Below are 25,097 nucleotides of genomic sequence, written 5' to 3'. Positions count from 1 at the left end.
GTTTAATGTTTTTATTTGGTTTTGGGTTACGTTGTTTTGTGTTCAAGATTATTTTGTTGATTTATTTATCTATGTAAATGTAGTAAAACTGAAGGTTTGTTTTGTTCGTTTGATGGCGAATATATCTGGGGCTAGTTGGGTTTGAAAAATATTTTGGTGCAGGATTTTCACATTCATAAGGAAGGTCCAAAACAGAATCATAGTTTGAAAATAAATGTTGACACGAAGGAAAAAATGAAGAAAATAAATGTAAATAAAATAAACTTAACCCAATAATTTCTCAAAGCTTCTTTCCCGGAATGAGGGAGGACTTAGGACACCGTTAACCAAGGAAAATCTTTCCACGCAGACAAAATCATTGGCAGAAGCTAGTCTTTCAGTCCCCAAGAAATTCTATTCAAAATCACCTAACGAACTAGTACCACAAATTGGCTAATAGAAACTCGAACACCGTTAGCCTGTAGGGAAATAGCTCACAACCTGACACTCTGCAATTTACTAAGTGTCCCCTAGAGATATGTGTAGGTAGAACTATTAAGTAATTGCTAGTAAGGGGTTAAGATCTTAGTTCTTGAGATTGGATTAAATTATTCGATGTTGAAATGGACTGTATACCATATATTTGTTTGGTAGTTATGCTAATCAATAGAGCATGAGAAAGCATGTGTCAAGGTATCCAAAACACAGTGATTTAAATTGCCACCATGTCACTTCTATTGTGCGATAGGAGTCATAACTGATATTCTAACATAGAGAAATTTATTTTTATTTTTTAGACAACTCCGCACTAGAATTTTTTTTTATGTCGCGGGGACTTTTACTAACATACATACAACAGACACAAAGAACAACCAGACCCCAAACAACTAGTAAATAAATAAATAAATTTAACCCATTAATGTCCCACTGCTGGGCAAGGGTCTCCTCCCGTAATGAGAGAGGGGTTAGGCCTTGAGTCCACCACGCTGGCCAAGTGCGGGTTGGGGACTTTGCATGTCTTCAATTAATGTATTAAACAAATTTTAGGCATGCAAGGTTTCCTCACGATGTTTTCCTTCACCGTTGGAGCATGTGATAATTATTTCTAATACACTTCGAAAAGTCATTGGTGTGTTGCCTCGGGTTCGAACCTGCGACCACTTGCGTGGGAGGTGTCAACTTATACCACTCGGCTATCACTGCTTCCTCAAACAACTAGTACTAACTAATAATATTTTTTTCCGTGTGGGAATTTAACCCACGACCTCCCGACGCAATGGTGGCGGCGGCGTGGCGATCTTTACCACTGCGCACAGTGGCAGTCATATTTGTTTGTGTGAACCAATTTATTTTTTTGTATCTTGTGACTCTGCTTTTTATGTGTATAGTCAATTATTGTTATTAGTGGGTGAGTTATTTTTATAGAAGAAAACAATACTTAAGAAATATTATCTATTTTAACCAGCAAACCACGATTTACATCTCGTGAATAATCTTTTAGCTACAAATGTCAAAAGGAGAAAACTTGCAGACAGCAAATTGTAGTGTCAGGTATTCTGACAGTCGCAGTTAAAGATATTTCCCTGGCGAGGAAAAGAGAAAATTCAAGAAAGTATATTTGTTTAATATTAGTGTTACTCAACTAATGCATGTTCTTGAAGAAATATTCAATAGTTAAATTTCATCTTGTATCGATACCATCGATGCGCCATACCAGCCATTGTCTCCCTTCTGGATGAATATTTGTTTATTGAGAATGATTTTTGGTATTGCAAAGACAAGTGGATGAACGATGTTAAAAAATGCGAAATGTTTGCCTGGATATGACTGGTTTAGCATAGCCAAAGAGAGAGAGAGAGAGTCGGGAGTAGAATAGAGACCACAGCGATTATTTATCGATTCTGAATCTGCAAGTTATTAGCATGAGTACTGTGCCTGTTTTGTTGTTGATTTTTTGGTTATTCTAGTACAATGATGTGTATGTTGTAGAGAGTTGTGAAAAGGTTTTTTTAAACATACTTTTATAATTACAATAGGAATAACGTTGTTAATTAATTTTAACATATTGCTTACTTTCGCAACATTTTTGGATACATTATGTACATAAAGGATAACATTCATTAACAAGTCCATTTATAATCGATAGTTTAACTCAAACCCAGCTCGGCTGTAAAATAAGTGGCCAGTAAAACTTTGTACATTTGCTGTAAAAAAGAATAAAAAAAGTTTTTTTTTAGTTGTCGGGCCATCTGTTGCTTTGAGTGCTTCGTACTTGGTCCAAGTTAAAAGAGATAATCTTTTATTATATACACCACTAATATGATACTATAGTTCGACAATTTACTTAAGAGCTTTGTATGCAGGGTGGAAGAGGTACGGAAAACTAAGAAATTTTGAACGACCTTCGTTCATAGACTTATGCAACACACATCGATTTTCAAATATATTTCAGAAAAATTGGGCATTCCAACGCAAAATAATTGATTTTAGATTCGGGAAATTTCTATTATGACTATAGCGAATATTGCTTTCTATTATAAAGACTTATCTCATCAAGAATCGTGTTGCGATTGTATTTTACATTCGGAAATTGGGCAGATATTAAAAAACAAACGTTTTACCCGCTATAAGCTTATAACTCAAACCAATATTATAATTGAACTGGAGCAATGAAACTGATCCGTGTTAATTGAACAATTTACGATTGAGCGAAACGTAGTCGTTTGTCAAACGAATATTGTTTGTTCGCTCAAAATTATTGTTTTTTGAGCTCCGACCCAACTTTGAGTCTGTTTATTAAATGTCAAATGTTCAAGGATCATAAAATAAATTGTTTGATTTAAATGGTAATTTGAATGTTTCGCGAGTTTTAGTAATTGATCATTTGACGGTTGTTGATACTCAGTAATTCTATTTGCTATTTATGTAAAGACCGTGTATATTTTGTAATGAGCAGTATATGAAAATGTCTATTGAGGTGTGATTTACATGAAAACATTCATGTTTTTATAAGTGTTTTAAACTAGATGTTCCATAAAATAATTTAAAGCTATTTTATTTAAAGATATTATTGTTACATTTAAAGAAAAATACAGATCATTTACAATATTTTGTATTATTTATATCCAAATATCTATGAACGTCGTTAATATAATACTTACTTATCTTTAGAGGTGCTAATTTTACATTTAACATACCAAAATCATACTATACACAGTCAAATTCTTCACAAGAATAAAAAAACATCATAAATCCATGTTAAGCCCTCCCTCGTCCATGATACACGGTCACAATCAAGCAGTCAATGAGGCCGGACAGTCCGCATTATTAGCTAAATACGTGACGCGCTTATAACAGATATATTTGCAAATGGGGTCGAATGGATTCAAGGGAAATATTTTCTGTTTATTCTTGAAGCTTTTCCTATTTTATTTCATTTGTAAGACTATGTTTCTGAATGCTGCAAGCTGTGCGGTTCTCGATCACAGGAATTCTCGATCAGTTAGACTCAAAGGCGGGAATTTAGTGATTGTAATATTAATTTTGTTAGCTATTATTAAAATTTACACAAGCATAAAGTTCGCCCGCGCTTGACCAGCGTGGAGGACTCAAGGCCTAACCCTCCCTTCTTCGGGAGGAGATCCTTGCCCAGCAGTGGGTCATTCATGGGTAAAGAAAATGGATAAGTCGGATTTCTCTTAGAATGTTGTTATTTTTCCTACTATTAAAACCTTATATAAAATTAATTGTAAATAGAACAGACACGGCAATGGACTTATTAGTATGTAATGACGTGACGTTTTATCACACAAGGCTAGAAAGAGATAGCATTATACAGAGATCATAGTGCTATCCCTTTCGAAAGAACTTGAATCGCTTAAGCATCGAAGTGCGGATTCTTTAGTGTCATTGGGAGTCTTGTGGGAGTTTTTGTGATAGTTTGAAGCAGTTCAACTGTATTTGACATTGAGAAGTTTGGCTTGTTATCCTAGACTTGTTTTTGTGTTCGAGGAGTGGTCAGCTTAGTGTTAAAGTTGTTGAATACTCTTTCTTGTTTGACTTTTACGCTGCTGTTAGCGATTTTCTACTTCTATTGAGTATCGGCTGCTGGTTGGCTATAGAGACATTTTGTATGAAAATTTCATCAGCACCTCTAGCGGGCATCGGGGAAACCATTTTGCAATACATTTATCGAATTATCGACACTTCATAGTTCTGACTTAAGAGAAACGCGCTACTATTAGCGATTATCTCCCAACGAAATTATCGACTATTCAGCGTTTGAAACTTATTAAATTTTCTTGAATAAGATAGGTCTAGTTTAGGGTAACTAATTCGATTTTACACCGAAATTGCTAATTAGTTGCAGATGCTACCGATAAAAAATTGGTTTTCTGGCCTTTTGCTTAAGCTGAAGTGTTTGTTTGTTTGTTTGAATGCGCTAATCTCAGGAACTACTGATGCGATTTGAAAAATTATTTCAGTGTTAGATAGCCCATTTATCGAGGAAGGCTATAGGCTATACATCATCATGCTACAACTAATAGGAGCAGAGTACCGGTTAAAACGGTTACAAAAACGGGGAAAATTTATTTATTTCTTGTACTTTTACAATTAAAATTTTGACCCATTTTCTCTTATGTGACGCAAGCGAAGTTGCGCGAGTCAGCTAGTAATACAATGTAATGGAAACCTATCATTGGTACGGTTTATTTTTGGCTTTTAAATAATTCAGACACCTACAGATGAGTTTTACTGAGCTCATAATCTTTTATTCGGTATGTTTATACCGTATGGTATTAACATACGGTTTAGTAGTGTTTAAGCTTGTATAAGCTTATACACTACTAAACCAGACATATAAACATATTTATACACAGCTTAAATAAACCTAACATTTATACGCCTTAAGGCATTTCAGGCGTCGAAAATACAACCATTTTTACTACATTCCTCATACGCAGTACTCACAATTTCATCATAATTATGAGAATATAACTTGGTTACTTGTTGCTATTTACTCAAGAAGAAGGGAATTTTGTGAGGAATTAATGCAGATGCCACGTGAGGAGATGGTTTAATACCTTGTTTTGCCAACTGACTTTAGTGGTACAGAACTTGAGTTTGTTGTGGTTGTACTTTTTTATATAAAAAGGATAATTTTAAGTGCTGGATTTGTGTTTATATTAATATAATTTTGGTATAGATATTTCGTCGCAGGGGCATGTTTATCAGGGTTGCGTTATTGGAGTTTTTTTTATCGTGGTCAATTTTGTATTCAATACACAAATTAGTGGCACGATGACTGACTTTTATTTGCTAAATATGACCCGAGCGAATCTACTTTATAAATTCTATACAGTTTTAGGGTAAATTTGGTTTTAAATTGTAAATCACAACAATTGAAAAAAATAATGGTACAACTATCCAAAATCTGACAAATTTTATGTTGAAAATAAAAGTGAATTTATAAATTTTGGGCTTTAGCTAGTATTAGAAATAGGAGACTAGGTAGCACTCGACAGGAGAAGCAATCAACACACATAGCTATGACATAACCCCTGGCTTCGATTGCACTCGTTTAACATACAAAATAATTACGTAGAACCTGCAGACTTCTAGAACAATTCCTTCATATCCTCAGCACTAATTAAAACCGGTCGCGTTATTGATGTTTACTACGTGCAGGAATTAATGGGGGGTTATTGGATTTATAGGTTTGTACTATTTTCCTCGCTAGCGGGTAAACAAAAAGTATAGGTATACAATAATTAGTCTGCATTAATAATCACTAGCATTAACGATAACTGTCTGCATTGCAGGCCGAAGACTACCTCCTAAGATTTGAAATGGTACGCTATATTTGAAAAAAAAGTTAAACCCCAGGACACAAAATCTCTGGCATCTTTGGTCCCGCTGCCGAATAATAATATGTAACATTCTGGACTACTACTATTTAATTAGATACATGTATGTCTTCAAAAAGATGTGAAGCGCTGAAACAGTTTTTTTTTAAGTTTTAGTTTAGATTCATTAGCATGGAATGCCGCTGAAGCGATTTGCACGATTTCAAGAACCGTTTCTCTAAATCTAAGATTATCTCCTTAACCGTAACCGAAGCTATAAATAATTCACAAAAATGCCTGCTCATCACATTTCTATCTTAAAAATAATCCGGGTAAAAACTGATACAAAAACAATCCAAAATCATACAGCTCCTGCAACTGGGTGAAACATCCCGTAATCCCGGATAATGGAACGGTGATCCGTTGTTTATGGAGCCGGGTATAACCGGGTATGGGGTGTTTGTAACAATTCCCGTGATTTAAACGGAAGTGATTTTATGGATTGATTTTGTGGAGATGGATAGTGTGAGAGAATTTATTGTTAACTTTACAAATGCGCGTTTCTAAACATGTAGAATCGGTGACGATTGCCTCTGTTTGCGACCGCCGTACAGGGGTCTCAGGTTCGATATCCGGGTCAAGGAAAATCACAAGATTGATAATAATATGATTAGATTAAGATTTAAAAAAATCTTAATATTAGCTCGGAGTTTGGTAACGTACCCGCTACATGACAATTGGCATGGCCCATTGCATGGGACTAACATTATGGATGGTGAACAACTACACCTTTGGATATAACAAGCGTGATGACTTACCCACTTTTGCCGTCTGCTACAGATCGTTTAAAAGCCTAATAGGGCTTGTAAATTACGTTCAAAGCTTTTTAACATTCTCAAAAGAAACAAGCGTACAATATGATAAAACCTGTAGCTTACTGAAACTTATGAAAATCATATTTACAACACCGTCATCAATCTTCATTATAGGCTAAAAAGAAAACAATTTTCTTTATGGAAAATAGAATAAAAACGTTAATGTAAGTGAAATTAGATATTTAGTTTTGGGAAGAAATAAATTTGATGTTATAATGTAAGTAATGGACTTTGTTAATATATTTTGGTTGATACTCGAAGCTGTGGTACTGTAATTTTATTTCTCATATAGAAAGAAAGAAAGAAAATATGTTTATTTTCAGCGCACAGCACACACGCCACAAAAAGAGACTATTGCTATATACTGGATATAATATTGACTATCTTCGATGTACTACTAGGAATACGAATAAAATTTTCAATTCCTTGGTAATCAAACTCTAGACGTCATAATCGCGAGAAACCAAAAAGTAATTTGCCCAACCCGGGAATTAAATCTCTGACCTCATAATTGCGAAAGCCCAAAAAAGCTCTTTGCTCGATTCGAGAATCGAACTTATGACATCGTGATCGGTGGAACTTGAAAAATCTTTGTTTAACTTCAAGGTCGTAATTGAGACTTCGTGATCAACATGAACATACTTTATCACTTAAACCACAAAAACGGTCACTACTTTTCCCAAACATACTTAAAATCCAGATCCCAGTAAAATCTTGAACAGTGTATTTCATTCAAGATTCATCGCGAAATCTCGCCCGAAATAAAAGAGATAGAATGTCGGTCTCAGATCACATTACTACAACGTTTGGGTGCGTTGCGGTCAAATCAACGCGGCTGAATAATAAATAATACAATCCCGACTCAAGAATCAAACCAGAGACGTAATCAGTAGCGCGATACCGTACAGTCAGTAGGAATCGCAAACATTTGACACTTACAAGAATAGTTCTTGCAATATACGCTAGGGGCGCTGAACAGTTTTTCATACAAAATTTTGTCGATATCTACGCGCTTGTTGAAAGTTGATAGTGTTAAAAATTACTTCTTAACTTCCTCACACGCTCGAACCACGAAGACAGTCAATATTACCGTAGTAAAATCTTGAACATCGTACTTCATTCAACATTCAAAGCGAAATCTCGCCTAAAATAAAAGAGATAGAGTGTCGGTCTCAGATCACATTACTACAACGTTTGGGTGCGATGCGGTCAGATCAACGCGGGTGAATAATAAATAGTACACGTGGACTGAATAGTAAGGGAGAAGAAATATAAAGCTGTAACGGGAATGTGTAGGCTATAAGGCATTTTATGTCTATATCGAGTCTTCCCAATTTAGATTTAATGTGTTAACTAAAAAACAACTTTTAAGGCAAAACCAAAAGTGTGCGTTCATTTTGCATTATTTACTCATATTGAATTGCTAAATGCTCATAGCTTTAATTTAAAACTAGTAGGAAAAATCAATAAACATCTCATCTATATACATACATACCTACATACAAAATATCACGCCTTTTTCCCATAGGGTAGGTATTTAGGTAAAGACCAGAGAACGCCAATTGATACGATCCCCACAAACTTCCCTTCTTTCATTCACATCCATACATTGTGTCATCGAGAACCGCTGGTTACGAGTACTGCATTATACGTTATAGCATACGTTCAATCCGCAATATTTACTTTGCAAGTGAACGCCTTAACTAATAATACTCTTAGATTCAATTTTAACTCTTAAGAAATCTATTAAATGTCGTCTATATCAGAAGAAAAATGTTTGCACATTATACGCTTTATGGGTCTTCTTCTTCTTGTCGTATGGTTAGTGGGCAACCTAGTGTCAAAGTTGTTCAAGCCGCCCGATGGCCTTTGACTGTTATCTTAATTGACAACAACCGGAACCAACTTTTTACGTACCGTCCGAAGCACGGAGACGCCATGTTCAAATACACTATGCGGTCACCCATCCGTGGAATGACCGCGCCAAGGTTTGCTTAACCCACAGATCGTTTACCGACCGGTGAGCACAACTTGCTACGGGCGCCTTTCTTTCCATCTTCTTATGGGTGCTATTTGAGGGACTCCGTCGGATATACACCCGTCTATATGGTTATGATATTCATATCAGACAGATCAGACGTTTGAAGTGGTGTCCGAAGTGTGGTCTCCTTTACATGAAAACGACAAAAAATTGTAGGAAATGTATGAAAGGCTTTTATAGTCGTAGTGTTTTCATCTTACTAAGTGTAAGTGTAAACTGCAACCTCGCAAATATTGTCGCTGTTTCTTTAAGGAACTTGAGTCATGTTAATAGATTAACAGTTTTTAATTTAGCGTAGTAACTAAGGTTGGTTTTTTAGCACATATATTTTAATTTAACCTTGATTGTTACATAACACTTACAAGTCAAATATTTGCTGTATTGAAATGATTGTCAAATAAGCTGACCACATTTATTTAAAAAAAAAAGTAGTCACATCACCAATAACAATATTTTTTTGGTTGTACATCTCCAAAAACGCCATAAAAGATACACAAACTAAAGGTAAATATATCGACAAGCAATGTGTCTTTGTCACAGGTGTTTATGATACCAGTGATGGATAACTACTGTCGGATAGAGAATATTTCCGACGTACAAGACTCTTGTAACGGAGAAAGTAAGCAGTACTTGTCTGTATGTCAGTCTCGGTTATGGAACATAAGTGAATTTTTGTACGAGATTTGAACATAAAAAGAATGAATTGAGTTGACTGGTATCATAAGAAACAAGTGTTTTTTTAGAAGTGGATTGATATGTCATAATAAACTGTAGAATGAAGATTTGTTTGTTAAAGATTTGGTAGTACTTGCTAGTTTCGATTTCCTATTTCCATTTTATATTCTAACACAAAATTTGGTCAATAATTTTTACTTGACTAGGGAAAAGACGTCTGTTTTTCTTGCTTCTTCTAATTTTGGTAATGGACAAAAATAGTTGCTACAATTTTTACAAAATTTTCTTTTCATCCAGCCAGATTTTAATACCTACAAGTACAAAAATGTCTTCCAATGAAAAATCCGCTAGTCGAAAAATTACCCAAGATTGGGGTCAGAGCCACTAAATATTAATACCGCACACATTAAGAACTCATTTTCCTTGCTTTAATGTCCTCCCTGATCCTATGTTAAAGAAAAAATATGGGAAGGCCCTGTTTAATATTCCTTAGGGCATCTTACAGCCGATTGAGGATAATAGCATAATGGGTGCTGTGGTCAGTTGAATTGACAATTTAAAAGGGTCTTTAGTCTGCAAAAGACCTTTAGAAAGCTGAAAATGGAGACTCGTTGAAGGCTTCTAGGTTTCTATATTCTTTGTCATTTAAAGATAACTAGTTTGACAATCTGAGGACGTTTTCAAAACATTGAAATTGTTTAGTACTGGCACTGATTAAAATTAGTGTTATTAACATTTCATTTAACTTCCTTCCTAACGACCAAGGATCCGTATTCCGTGTAGTTCGACTTCTGCAAAAGAATCATAAGTCTTCTACATTATTTTGTCACTAATATTAGCAACATACTAACTTGTTGGACATACTTTTAACAGTACAAGTTTCAGTTGTGAAATCAAATCCTACCTTAGTTAAAACGCGATTTATAAATTGCTTTAGTAGTATTTGTATTTGCTTTATATAAGAAGCATTATTTTATGTTTATCTAATTTTGTTGGTTGAAATCTTAATTTAATTTTTAGTTTTGTTGTTGATATTTATTATTTTGTTTTAAGTCACTGATTATTGTTTGTTTAGTTATTTAAGTATGTCATGTTAGTCAGTAAGAGCGCATTCTCGCCGTTAAACTAATAAGTTTGGCGAGTATAAATTAGTTAATAGAATAAGGTAAATTGTAAAAGTACAATAAATAAATAAATAATAAATCCCAAAAAATAGAACATGGAATACCCAACTTCTTCTAGATAACAAACATCAAACCCATACTTGCAAAGTTTTCTTCAACTATTGCTGTATCTAAACAAAAAAATACCCAATAAATGTACCCCAAAAACCGCATTCTCACCCTTCAACTATATCGAAACAAAAAATATACCCAAAAACCAAAATAAACCCCATTTAACGACGACACGTTTCACTCTGATTGGTTTATCTTTGGGTCGTACCTTCTATTTCCTTTGTGTGACGCTGATTTTCTTTCACCGTGTCGGTCCGTCCTTTTTTCAATTTCACACCCGCTTTGTAATTCTAAAGTAGATTAAACTCGACTCCGCATACTTAAGTCGGAATGAAATTATGTACTTTTTAGTTCTGTCAGTTTTTTATTTGACACCTCCGTTTTCTTTTCATTTGAGTGGTGAGATTTATTTATTTTAGTTGAGGATTCACATTTTTAAAAAATTAATTATTAATTTTGGTTATGTTGCAAACTGATGTTGTACGCTGGTATATTATTGATGCTGATTGAAGATAAAAAAAATATCGTTTGAGTCTTGTTTAAGGTTTTTAGCTGACAGTTTTAACATGGAAAATTTGCCCGTGATCCGGAAGATGTAAACATTTTTTAATTAAGATTTTTCTTGATCCAATGTGCTTGCCAAAGTATATTGGACAAAAAAAACGTCTTTAGAGGGTTTATACACCCCTCGCAGAAGTTATATTATCACTCATGGAATAATACACATATGAACAAAACTAAGGATTTACTTTACCTATAAGTAAAATTGACCGTAAAATAAATTACTTAAAAACAACATACTAAAAACACAAAAGACTATTACAAAGATTGTTGTCTACTAAAAATATGAAACTCGACCTTATACAAGCTCCCAGCTGTTTCAGTCCATACGGCTGAGTACAGACTGTCGTTCTTGTAATCCAATACTAGCTTTGTTTACTTGTTCACAACAAACTCTATAAGTGCTTTGTGCTCAAAATGTACGTTCAAACTTAACGGCAGATTGGATGTTGGTAGTATTTTTCAAAATATAATGTTTTGATAAATGCGGGGTGGTAAAAGGCATAGGAATGAATAAATCAGGGTGCATATACAGTGTTGTATGGAAGACAAACTTAACTTAACAAACGTAACTATTATTCGTCATAATAACGTGTATGCCTAATAACTGAGTTTTTTATGTAAAATTATTATCTTTTGTGTAACGCTACACTTTTCCAAGTGGCTTAATGCGAAAACCTTTTTTTCCAAGTTCTGCGCTTATGCAATGCCTAGTGGTGGCTAGTTGCACTCATTTTTCAGTAAACGATCAGTGAGTTAAGAAAAACTTGGCGCGCACATTCCATAGATGGGTGGCCGCATAGTGGTATTTGAACTGAGCGTCTCCGTGTTTCGGAGGGCCCGTAAAACATAGGTTCTAAGATAACAGTCGTCATGCCTTCGGGCGGCTTGAACAACTTTGACACTAGGTTGACCACTAAAAATACGACGATCGAAGATTTATGCTGTTATTTGTATGTTTGTAAAAGTCCCCGGGATGCAAGAGCAGTTCTTGCGGGAGTTGTCTTCTATAACGATTATTTGTTTATAACAAATATCGCTCATAAAGCCTAGAACACTGTCCCCTAGAACACACAACCTTTCCACTTTATTTTCAGTGTACATTGTACACAGCTGGTAACTGCACTGCTGTTAGTAAATTGTTCACATATGACTTATCGCCACTGCAATGTTACAGCTTGCTTTCAATTTACTACGGAGCGTGAGTGAAATTTAACCGAGTAGTCTGATGTTGTAGCGTGGTCTGTATAGTAGTGTGTGGTGTAAATACTAGGTTTTGGGTTTGATTTGTGGATCTCTTAAATTGCTCTATTTAATTGTTCAGTCGAATATAATTATCCGGCTTAAGAACTGAACTTGCTGTTTTATATTGTATTGTTTTTTTATTCTCTTTTTAAGCGTTAGGGAGTCGATTTTTGATATTAAGGATTCAAGTCATTCTACCAGTCATAAGCCAAACACTCTACTAAATTACATGCTAATCGGTTCAGCCAGCTTCGTGTAAAAGAAGGACAAACAAGTATATTTTCACAGTTATAGAAGTTACTACATGATGTTTACATAATATAATACGTTTTTAATAGTTTTCATCAACTAAGTATGTCGTTAAAAATATATCGCGGACTTGATAATATTAAATCCCATACAATTTAACTACGTACCTATAATAGGTGCGTTAGAAAACCTAATTACGTTGGTATAATAAAGTAGCTACTTTACTAAGGGTACGCTATTGTAAACCTGCTGAAACGGTATATAAACTACTATGTAACTGACCTTAGTATGTTGTTAGAGAATCTTTTAATATATGGTTTTGATGGTGAAAATGTTATGTTGACGCGCCCAGGACTCTCCAGTCTGAAACTTTCTTAAACAAGCGTTCTACCTATTGGTGAAAATCGCATGAAAATCTATTTAGTAGATATTGAGTTTATGGCGAACAGACGAACAGTGTATTAAGTCAAGAGTCTCTGCCAATAAGTTTATTAAGTTAATTATTTATTTATTAATAAGTTGTCTTAATATATAATATAGTATTATATTGATTTTATAATAGTGAAAGTCTTCCATTCATTGCTAAACCACTAAGTTAGTAACTCTATTTTATTTAAAAGCTAATTATCTGTGAGTCTAAATACGTTTTCAAAAGTAAATTTACAATCCTTTGATACAACATAACACCTGTTTCAGAATTAAGATGAAACTCAAACAGATACTCAACTTGAATAGCAATTAATTAAAACTAAAATTAAACTTTGACGATTTAACTTTGAGAATGTAAAATTTGAGTTTATTACTTCTACTCCGCTGTTTTAGAAAGTTAATTTTACGTTGACCTAATTTAAGTTATGTATTTTTATATAACGTTAGACTTTAAATTATGCATTTGGATTATATACATAGTATGCACAAAAAACTAAGTAACTGCTTACTTCAGTTTAGTATTACAAAAAAAAACTATTTTTTATCAACGGCCGACTAGTTATCGACAAATTTTGTATAAAAACTTGGTCAACGCTCCTAGTGACTGCCTCAATAACATTTTTTTTAGTGCAGTATTATTATAGAGGTCAATTTCTTGTCACTTGATCAATCTTGAATCTTGAGAATTCATCATCATCGACTATAGAAAATCGCACTCCTGTAGAGTCATTACGAACAGCAGTCAGCCATAACTTCTAAACTCTCGCGTTGTATGTTTAATGTATAATAGAATACGGGAATTAACGCGAACACGCATTTTACCTTAAAATCCGCCTCATATACATGAAGTCCTGTCATCGCGGCTCCAGTCAGCCTGCTACCACGGCGAGTGCAACCTGAGCCGAAACGTTAAGCAGTCAGCCATTTGCGATTACAGTCGAAGAAATTATTATATCGTGAACTTAGGATCGGAAAAACTTTTGATAATCTTATACTAATCTTTTAACAAGTATAAATTACTTGATCACACCACGTAACTGTCATTTAATGTAATTTGTTTGAAAGTAGGTATAATTTATATCAAATTAGGCCTTGGGCACAAAGTTTGTGAGAATTAATTCAAGTGGAAAGATATCCGATTTTGAACATAATTTTATGTAGAGATACGGCGGCAACTAGTATTCTTAAGTATATAATACTAGCTTCTGTCCGCGACTTCGTTCGAGTGAAAAGATTTCCCGGAGTTGAATTGAGCATGCACACATTTTTCCTACCTACACGTAAAATTACTTCCATAAAAGGTATAAAAAGACACAAAACTTTTAAAGTACCATTAAAAATTACGATACACATACACTTATTTATTTACAAGGCTGTAAAAAGTCGTACTTCATCGTTTTCTGCCCTTCGTTAAAAAGTTTTCAACGAAAATGTCTGTTGTAAGAGTTCATTAGAAATATTTTCTTAGCGTACAAGAATTTTTATTTCCCGTAGCGAGATTATCTACAGTCGATATTGAAGAGTATCGAGAGTTTAACATTTAAAATGTACTACCAAAATAGTTCCTACAACGCCCGCTAGAGGCGCTATCGGCGCTAGAGGCGCTGATCAGATTTTCATACAAAATTTCTCGATAGCTAGCCGGTTATAGAAAATGGTAAAGAATTGCGCTACTGATTACTACGCTAAGACTAAACACAGAAACGTATAGGCATTATTAATGCATGACTGAATATTAAAACAACAGTACAAGTTGCTATTTACTAGTAAATGCACTCAAACGAGATACAATCAAACAATACGTTTCTACTTACAAGTAAACAGAGCGTGAAAATCCACTTGTGTGTCGCGAAATTTGTCCTCAAGTGTACTTCAAGAACAATCCTCTTTTATATAAAGACTTATTGCTTTGCTACTTATACAGGTTTTGTCTTAATAGCAAGTTTTAGAAGGCAAAAAATGCGATAGGCTGTATTATGATCGGAAATATTTAAGAGGCTTAAAATAAATCTGATATCTATAGCGCGATTCTCTACAATCAACAGTTTTAAAAAAGGTTCTCAAAGCGTCCGCTAGGGGCACAGATCAGATTTTTATACAACTTTTCTCGATCCTAGCTGATAGTGGTAGAGAATGCACTGAAACACAATGAATGAAGAGTAAATCCACTTACGTAAACGTGATACAATGAAACAAAACGCTTTTACTTACAAATAAACAGAGCGTGAAGATCCTCTTGTGTGTCGCGAAATTTGTCCTCAAGTGTACTTCAAGAACAATCCTCTTTTATAGAAAGACTTATTGCTTTGCTACTTATACAGGTTTTCTCTTTATAGCAAGTTTTAGAAGGCTAAAAATGCGTTAGGCTATGTTATGAATGGAAAAATTTAAGAGGCTTAAAATAAATCTGATATCTATAGCGCGATTCTCTACAATCAAGAGCTTTAAAAGTGGTTCTCAAAGCGTCCGCTAGGGGCACAGATCAGATTTTCATATGATAGTGGTAAAGACTGCACTGAAACACACTATAAATAAAGAGTAAATGCACTTACGCAAACGTGATACAATGAAACAAAACGCTTCTACTTACAAGTAAACAGAGCGTGAAGATCCTCTTGTGTGTCGCGAAATTTGTCCTCAAGTGTACTTCAAGAACAATCCTCTTTTATAAAGACTTACTGCTACCTATATGTACAGGTTTCCTCTTTATAGTAAATAATGGATGACTACAGTACATTTTACTTTTAGTGGCAGCCAACATACCACAATTTATCTAATTTATAATTAGTAATTCTGTGTACTTCCAAAATTAATTAACTGTATCAAATAATCCATTGCAGGCTGCATAAGCCTTCGGGTCATTGACATTCCAAATTCTAATGATTGTATACCTACGCCAACCCTAACCTTGCATCGATGGCTTTTTACTAAGTTGTCGGGCTATTGTTCGACTACGTTATGATTGGAAATATTTGAGGGCTCTGAAAGTAATCTGAGTTCTGAAAGCAGTTCAAATTATGAAATCGATAGCTTTTGATAATGGAAAAAATTGAAGCGGGTTTCATTTGTCATTACAATTGCTTTTGCCTAATTATCTATGTTTGAATGGTTTATAATATACAAATATAAACCTTTAAACCTTCGTAACCGTTTCTTATTTTGTCATAGTCATAGTCTAGCTTAGTATAATAGTAATTTGTATTATAAATAACTTAATATTAAATGTAAATGAAAAATAAAATAATATAAAATATAACCTTTGAATTAAAATAATAAGTCTAGCTATTTTAATGTATAATGTCTCCCAGTAAAAAAAAATAAGTCTTTATTAATTATATGGAACTACGCGAGTGTTGTTTAGAGTCACTCACGTCCTTAAGAGCAAGGTGCTTTTGTATGCATACTCTATATGCTATTATTTGGAGTTCTTACCTATTTCCTTTTGTCCACAGAATACCCTGGCCATCCTTGACAAGCTGGACATTGACAGTGAGAAGCCTTCAGAGGAAGAGATCGCGAGGCTCTTCGGCTACGAGGACGCGTACCTCGCTGGGGACCTTGGGGTCTGGCAGAGGGTTAAGCCTAAAGTTTGGGCATTGTTTGATGAGCCCAGTAGTAAGGTGAGAAGCAAAATGATTCTTTTTTGTCTTGTTAGTACTCGTAGTAGTTTCCTGATATGTAACTCAATTTGACCTGTTTTAGAGAAACATGCTGTTATAGCTTTAAAATAAAGCTCTAATACCGTATTTTTATAGAATTATATAGTATAGTCCCCAACCCGCACTTGGCCAGCGTGGTGGACTCAAGGCCTAACCCCTCGGTAGGGAGGAGACCCTTGCCCAGCAGTGGGACAGTAATGAGTTAAAAAAAATTGTATATATAAAGTCTTCTTTACCGTATCCGATGATAGCGATCCCGACTATGTTGCCTGGTATGAGCTTTTTGAAAGCTAACAAAGGCAAACTTAATATTAAGAATAAGGACACTTCAAATTGAGTGATATTTCAGTATCAGTTGAGTTATTAATTTTTAATTCGACTTGAAAAGTAGAAAATTTACCAAACGGAATTTACAGTTGCTTTAGATTTGCATCTGATCGGTAAGTAATGGAAGGTATCATTTTTGCAAAGTATCTGGGGTTATTTAAAAATATTTTTTCTTTTTAAAGACGTTTTGTAAAACAACTTTCGCAACTGAAAAAAATTGTGAAAATTACGAAAAAGGTTTCTTAAGTGAATGGAGACAGTATTGGAACTTGGGACTTTCAGTCAACAGGAAGCCTGATAAGGGTTGGTTTAGGTAACTGAAATATTTATTTTACTTTCTGTTAGCTGCGATTGGATAAAGGGTTACGTCAGTATTATTGCAGGGAAGCTTCGAGATGTAATTTTGAAATCTTTTTTTTTGCTATACACATATTGTAGAGTCGCATCAATGGTAGGGTAGGTAAACACAGTAATAATATGGCCATATTTTTCGGCTAGTCATATTTGACCCAGGTATTTTATTCGGACAAATTCAAACTAGCATATTATTATATAGTTTACCATAAACAAAATGCCTTATTTTCTCTGAAAAGTCGGTTAAACAAAATGCTCGCTATAACTTAAAACAATAAACTCTAACGAGACATCTTAAACCTCGCGAACGATTCAAAGAGTCATGATTACCAACTACATTTTTAGTAGTTGAAGCACAAAGGCCGTACAAATTTGAACTGCACAGCTAAAGGGGATCATGAGAGAGCAATTTGACGTTACTGTTTCTTTTTTGTACGCCAGTGGAGTGAAAGGGTTTCGCTATGAAAAGTTGTAGACTTTCAACCGGTTTTTTGAGGTTTCATATGTACATCTATGGAACCAGCTTAAGTAGTAAAAACTGGATTGGATAATATGATGACTATGCTTGTATTGTTGTACATTACATTCTTACGGATTAATATTATTTAAATGTGACCAATTAGCATTTCGTTTAAACATTTATTATGAAGCATTGGTTGTGACAATATGGCTCACACAATATGACATGTATTAAATTACGTGTATTATGAAACCTCAATAATTACGATTATTAATCATAATAACAAGATCGTAATTATAGTATTTTACATGTCGCTACATGTAAAATACTGATACTCAGCTGCATCCGGTGAGACTGGAACCAACATAGTTGGAAGAAAGGCTAGGCTGATGAATTAAGATTATTGTAATTACAACAATAATATTATGTTGGGTGGTTTTACACATATTACGAATAGGCCAGTATCAATACCACAGTTTACCTTGCAAAAATGTTTTAGTTCGTACAACTTTTCCAAATTTTCCGACAAAATGCAATTCAGCAGTGATTCTCAAAGTTTTGAACTCACGTCCATTTATCGAGAGCAAATGAAGCGCGAAAGTAAGTGACGGCTCTTGTTTGAGTCCTTCAAAACTTTGATAAGGGCAGGTGAAGTCTTACATTGAGAGGTTGTTAAATATGTGCCGGATTCTTATCAGTGAAGGAATTGTGTTTTTAGGTAAGCCGTTCATGGTTTTACTTTTCATTTTAGAATATGGATTTTCATTTTCCGCACTTGGCCAGTGTGGTGGACTAGAGGTGGGGTTCGGGAGGAGACCCTTGCCCATCAGTGGGTAGTTATGGGTTCAAAAAAATGCATTTCTTCACAATTTATTATATTAAAATCTTAACCTTAGTCAACTTTGATATGTAATCACTGTCTTCGGGTAAAGACTGAAGATTGGCATTGCTTATCTTCGTCCTAAGAAAAGACCAGCAATCTGATCACGTGTTGGTGCAATATAATATTTGTTTCTATAAATTACTGAATGTATAGAACAAAAGGGAACTAAGAATTAATTTTAAAGATGATATGAAGTTTGTTTCATACATACTTGGAACTGGAATATGTATACGTGTGATAAACACTTTTCAGTATATTTTACCTTTATTACCTTTATAAAGCTCTTCTCAAATAATGATAATTCTCTGAAAATAAATAATTTTCTAAGAAAACAATAAAGGTATTTTACTAGCTTTCAATAAAGACGCAATTAGGGCTCATAAATATAAACACTCAAATAATAAGAAAACAAAGCCCTTCACACAAGGTTAAACAAATAAAATATTCAAAAGGTTTTATGAAAAACATGTTGATTAATTCAATAAATCTTCGCAAATAATAAACAGGGTTTCGAAGCTTCGAACAAAAGAACTCTCTCAATGAGTGAGTAATTAATTCGATGCAAAATACAGCCTTTACACTACAATGATTTCGGGTGAAAAGATTTAAGTGTTATTATATTTTTTTGGTATAACGCTTGTTGTATCTTTAACTTTTAATTTTTCGCTGGTTACAATATTTGTACCGAATAATAGTGAAAGTTTGTACTGAAATAGATTATTATTTAGAATATAAACTGTTCTTGGAAGACGGAAAATAGTTTATCTTGAATGGGAGGCCACAAAATGTATAATAAAATCAGATGTACCTTAGAAATATTTTATGTCAATTTACTCGATATATGTAATTATAATTATACTCAATATATATAATAACTTCTACACAAAATTATTACTATAATTAAATCATTAATCTTCTAAATTACTTAATCTATTTGAACTATAAATATTTTCCATCAACAATCAGATTATTCGCATCTATTTTGCTCGCGATATTCAAAACTAGATTATTATCTAGCAGTAATCTCATTTCGTACTAATTGCTCTTATTCGACAGCCCTATCAAAGTTTGTTTAATTCATTTCCATTCAGAGTAATCTCTTTGTGGATATTAGGGTTGTCAAAACATTGTGTATTTTTTTTTCTTTCAGTAAAATACGGAAGTAATTATTTAATGATTTACTAATTTTAACTTTGTGTGAAATTAATTCAATTTCCCCTAATCTGTACTCCTTCCCATTGCACAATAATTTTCTAAACTTAACGACCATGTATAATATATTAACTCTGTCAAGCTATAGCTTATTATTGCAAGATGGGTTACTTTTCAGAATACAAGATAAAAAAGGTATAACGTAAGTTTTAATAATCACGGCAACGTGAATAATTAACATTTTATGTGTTATTATATAACACATTTATAGTACCCTATATACTATAACTAACAGCGTCATTTATGAAATAACACTCAATCTTATAATAGTTACTTCATGGCAAAATCGACAATCATTCATGATTAACACATAAAATATCAACAGTATTAACCTTATAATAACATGTTATTTATTTATAAATGTAACCTATTATCGACTATGCAATTTCCAAAACGTCACATGTGACTTTCGACACTCGCGACTTACGACCTTTTCAAAATTGTACAGTCATTATATGTCATGTATTTATATGTGTGGTGTTTTTAATTTTAATTAATTTGTTCCATGCCGCTGTGGGATAGACAAGCAACAATCACCAGGTGCTTATATTATATATTTATATAATAATTATATTATATATTCAGATTTTTATATAGCTGCTTTTGTATATATTGCAAATCGTAATACAAAAAATATATAGATACTCACATAGCTTTTTATATTTCACCCGTATTTTAATACACATAAGTACGTTGCATGTGCACTCCATTATATAAAGTATATATTTTTATATCATGTTATTATTAATAATGTAGTTATGTACATAGTATGTATATTATTAGCGTTTAATATTGTTATTAAACTTTAATTTATAATTATAATTACGTATGACATTAGTATTTAAATTCGCTGAGTCGCTATTTATGCTTCTCCTGAATAGTAATTACATTTATATTTACAACAAAAATTTTGATAACTTAATATAATAATATCACACCTGTTATAACCGACCCATGAATCAAACCAGAGACCTTATGGTCAGCGATAGCACAGAGGCGTTCATAAAAGAAAATGCTAATAAAAAACAAAATATTATATTATTCGCGTTATTTAAGTGGCAGCCCTACAGTAAGTCTTTGTGATATTTATCCAAATTGGATTTAAATAATTTATAGGTTTAAATAAATCCTTTGTATTACAAACTTAAATGGTATCGTGGTTAGAAATAAACATACTTAGACAATAAGGGACATCAGTCATTGGTGTGCTGCCTCGGGTTCGAACCTGCGACCACTTGCGTGGGAGGTGTCAACTTATACCACTCGGCTACCCCTGCTCTTTATCTATACTTAATATTATAAAGCTGAAGAGTTTGTTTGTTTGTTTGTTTGTTTGTTTGTTTGATTGTTTGTTTGTTTGTTTGTTTGAACGCGCTAATCTCAGGAACTACTGGTCCGATTTGAAAAGTTATTTCAGTGTTAGATAGACCATTTATCGAGGAAGGCTTTAGGCTATATAACATCACGCTACGGCCGTTAGGAGCGGAGTAGCGAACAATGAAAAATGTTACAAAAACCGGGAAAATTATGTCCCATTCTCTCTTATGTGACGCAAGCAAAGTTGCGCGGGTCAGCTAGTTGAAGATAAAAGTAACAGCTTAATTATTTACATAAAAGCACACTAATCTAATTATTTTAGCACTAAAAAGCTACAAGCTAAGTATTCTAAGTAAATAAAATACGAAACTAAAATGCACTCTCATTATTATCTCATTTCATAGAATGTAACCTTACTCATTTAACATTTAATTACGATTACATAGAACTGAAAGCTGAATAGCACAAAATTAATATTTTAGTATTTCAAAATGTATTTTCGAAAAGATTTTCTTGTATGCTTTTATGAAGATAATTAGAGTTTATTTGAGCCGTATGAGTTTGAAAACGGCGTATCGCATATTACAATGTTTTATACATATAACCTTTTAGAAACAGAATATTAATTTATAAATGGGGTTGAGCTTTTATGTGCTTGTTAGTTTGTTAATACGTTTATTTCTTTGACAAAAAAAAAACACATTAATAAAATAAATCCAAAAGCTTTTAAAAGCATTTAAATGTATCTTCGGCTAATGTTTTCTAGTAATTTTGATGTGTCTGGCTCAACACATTTTGTGCCATCTAATATTATTTTACGTGAAATAAAGCAAACATACACAATACCCCGCTTTTGATATATGAAGATGTGTGTTATTACAATGTTGGGCCCATGTAACAGGGGCGAGCCCATTGTCATATACTAAGCATCTTCCAAATTCCCTGCTACTATTAAGAATTCCCTTAATTAAATTAGAAAACAACGATAGCATTTTGCCCAACCTGGGAATTGAACTCAAGACCAGTTAATCTGTACTGCGATTCTCTACCACTATAGACAACCGGCTAGCTAGCGAAAAATGTTGATTGGCAATCAGTTCAGCGCCTCTAACGGACATGAATTATTATAAAATATATATTATACATTTTAAATGTCTTACTCTCGATACTAAAAAGTACCGACTGTATAAAACACAGTATAATGTAATTGTTACACTATTGTTACAATATAATTGTATACAGTACTTGGATACATTGCCGACTGCGCCACAGAACAGTCTCGGAATAAATAAAATACACGCAAATATTACTCAACAATGCAATTCATAAAAGCTTTTAGTGTTATTAAAATAATACCAGGCTACTAATTAATCCCAGCAACGAATAAATAATATTTAGTTCACAACATGTGTAGCACAAAATACAACATTTATTTTCTAAAGAAATATGAACTACATTTAAATAATTATTCTGTTAATAGGATTATGTAATACGAGTTGTATATTAATTTATGTATTATTAAATGTTATTTGCTATATGGTAATAGTAATTTTAAGATTACTTTTCGAGATAGAATAGAAGCAACCCCGACCGCAGGACCAAAAGTCTGTTTCAAGTTAAATCCCGAATCAAATGATGAAACTGAAGCTTAGGAAATAATGATCAATAAATAAATTTTTGATCAAAAAAGTAGCCAACTCCCGCACTAAGAATTGCTTTTGTGCCGCGGGGACTTTTACCAACATACAAACAATGAATTCAAAGTACAACCAGACCCGAAGCCACTATTTGTAGATCCCACATATAATTGTTCCGCCTGGGAATCAAACCCACGACGTGCGGCGTGGCGACCTTAGCCTCGATCTAACATGAGCAATTAGTTTGTTAAAAAATTATTCCATCAATAAACGAAATGGAGGAAAAGCGCGCAAAACCCCGCGATTGAGTTAGTGCTGTATAAAGTAATATTAAAAGTAAATGACGAATCATAAATTAAATTATTTTTAAAGCAAAACCAAGGTTTTCTAAAGATGGAAAAATAAGTTCGAGCAAAAATATGTCACTAGAATCTTTTTAGATTCTTGCTGTGATTAATGAGTATGCTCATTTTAGTATTTTGAGGTCTTCTGGAAATAAGTTTTAAAATATTAAACCAGTACATCATTTATCAAATTGCTTCTAATGCTAAAAGTATATCGCTGTTGTACTTCCATATATTTTTGTCTAAATTAAATTTTCTTGAGGTACAGTAAACTATATAAGTACCTAAACAATTCTAACAAAAAAAAAACAGTATTAAATTAAGTAGTTTTTTCTACGAATAAAAAAACAGAATAATAGAATCTGTTTTTAAATAATTTGAAGTAAATGGAAAAGGTTTTATTCAGACGATCTTAAAAATCTAGATTTTTATAAAAATATTGTAACATTTTAGTAAAGAAAACTTAATAGAATTTCCCTAAGACACATTTATTATCTGTCTTGTTATTATTAATTTAATAACTGGGTTTCAAATTGTACAAGACTATTATTATAGTTCCAAAACATATAAATTTATTTTACACAGAACTAGCTACCTACAATATTCATTATCATAATCGAATAAAGTGTCGCTTTTTACAAACTATCTGCTATGAAATAACTAAATAAATAAGTGTACTTGATAGCAGATTACTATTTATCTTTAAAGGTTTCAACTTCACGTTTAGCGCTGCGGTTAACGCCTTTCCACAATAACCCACGTAAAACTCTTGGCGGGTTTGAACCCCACGCAGGACAAATATTTGTGTGAAGTACACAAGTTTATTTATAAGTTTGGATACATGTATATTATATTTTATAAATATATTATGTTATTAGTTATCTCATATAGTAGTTACTAGCGGCTCGCCTTGCTTAGCCCGGTTTAAACAGTTATTATATAAACTTTCCTTTGCATCACCCTATCTACTAAAAAACGCATCAAAATCACTTGCGTAGTTTTAAAGATCTAAGCATACATACGTCATACAGTCATAGGGACAGTCACGGGAAGCGACTTTGCTTTATACTATGCATTGATATCATAGGCTCTTCTTAGTTTGGAAGCAGATAGTCATGAGTCGTTCAAATAATGTTAATATTAAATTATTTATATAGCCACACATTTTCCTACAAACTTAAATGTTCTAGCAATGAAAAACAGTCTAGTTTAAAATGAAATGATTTATTTCTGTATGTCCTATGACAAATGAGATCCTTGGTATTCCGGACAACGTACAGCTAGTGCAAAGCTATTGTTAAATGTAATTTTAAATTGAACATTGTATATTTCTTTGTTAATCTGACAGTTGTAAGTAGTTGAAGATTTATGATCAGTTTTGTAAGTAATAGATAAATATTGAATAAGAAAACAGGAATCTCTATGTTATTTATTCGGTGATTTATTTTTCAAATAGGTTATCATCCGTCATTTTAACTGTGAAACTAAAGATTTTGATAGTCGAAATAAGTATCGGTTAGTTTATTAATACACACATCCGTTAGGCTTGAAAGTTGCTTTAAGTGAAAAAAACTTTTGAAAATTTACTTTTACATAATGACTAGCAAGAATGGTGGTCTCGTATTAGCTACCAGGCTATAGCAAATTAGCTAACCAAAGCCTTCACTTTATCAATCCTTGAAACTACAACTTTGCAGGAACCCTAGTTGCACACAAAACGAATTAGGAGTTATTATAAAATTTATTCTTCTTCTTCTTATCGTATGGTA

General features: G+C 33.2%; 1 protein-coding gene across 2 annotated transcripts in view; it reads left to right on the top strand.

The window, feature by feature from the left end:
• The window catches only part of LOC142979497 (potassium voltage-gated channel protein Shaw-like), a 277,268-nt gene that overhangs the window by 113,439 nt on the left and 138,732 nt on the right, over positions 1-25,097 (top strand). Inside the window, exons 4-5 of one of the 2 annotated variants that reach the window (XM_076124427.1) lie at positions 16,588-16,755; positions 20,553-20,570. In XM_076124427.1, the coding sequence (XP_075980542.1) occupies positions 16,588-16,755; positions 20,553-20,570 (186 nt within the window). The remainder of the gene's footprint in view (positions 1-16,587; positions 16,756-20,552; positions 20,571-25,097) is intronic. The other variant, XM_076124428.1, reaches the window with a different exon arrangement.

The sequence above is a fragment of the Anticarsia gemmatalis genome, chromosome 16 (genome assembly GCF_050436995.1).
Source record: "Anticarsia gemmatalis isolate Benzon Research Colony breed Stoneville strain chromosome 16, ilAntGemm2 primary, whole genome shotgun sequence".
Classification (NCBI taxonomy): Eukaryota; Metazoa; Arthropoda; class Insecta; order Lepidoptera; family Erebidae; genus Anticarsia; species Anticarsia gemmatalis.
This window is presented reverse-complemented; position numbering and strand designations above follow the sequence as displayed.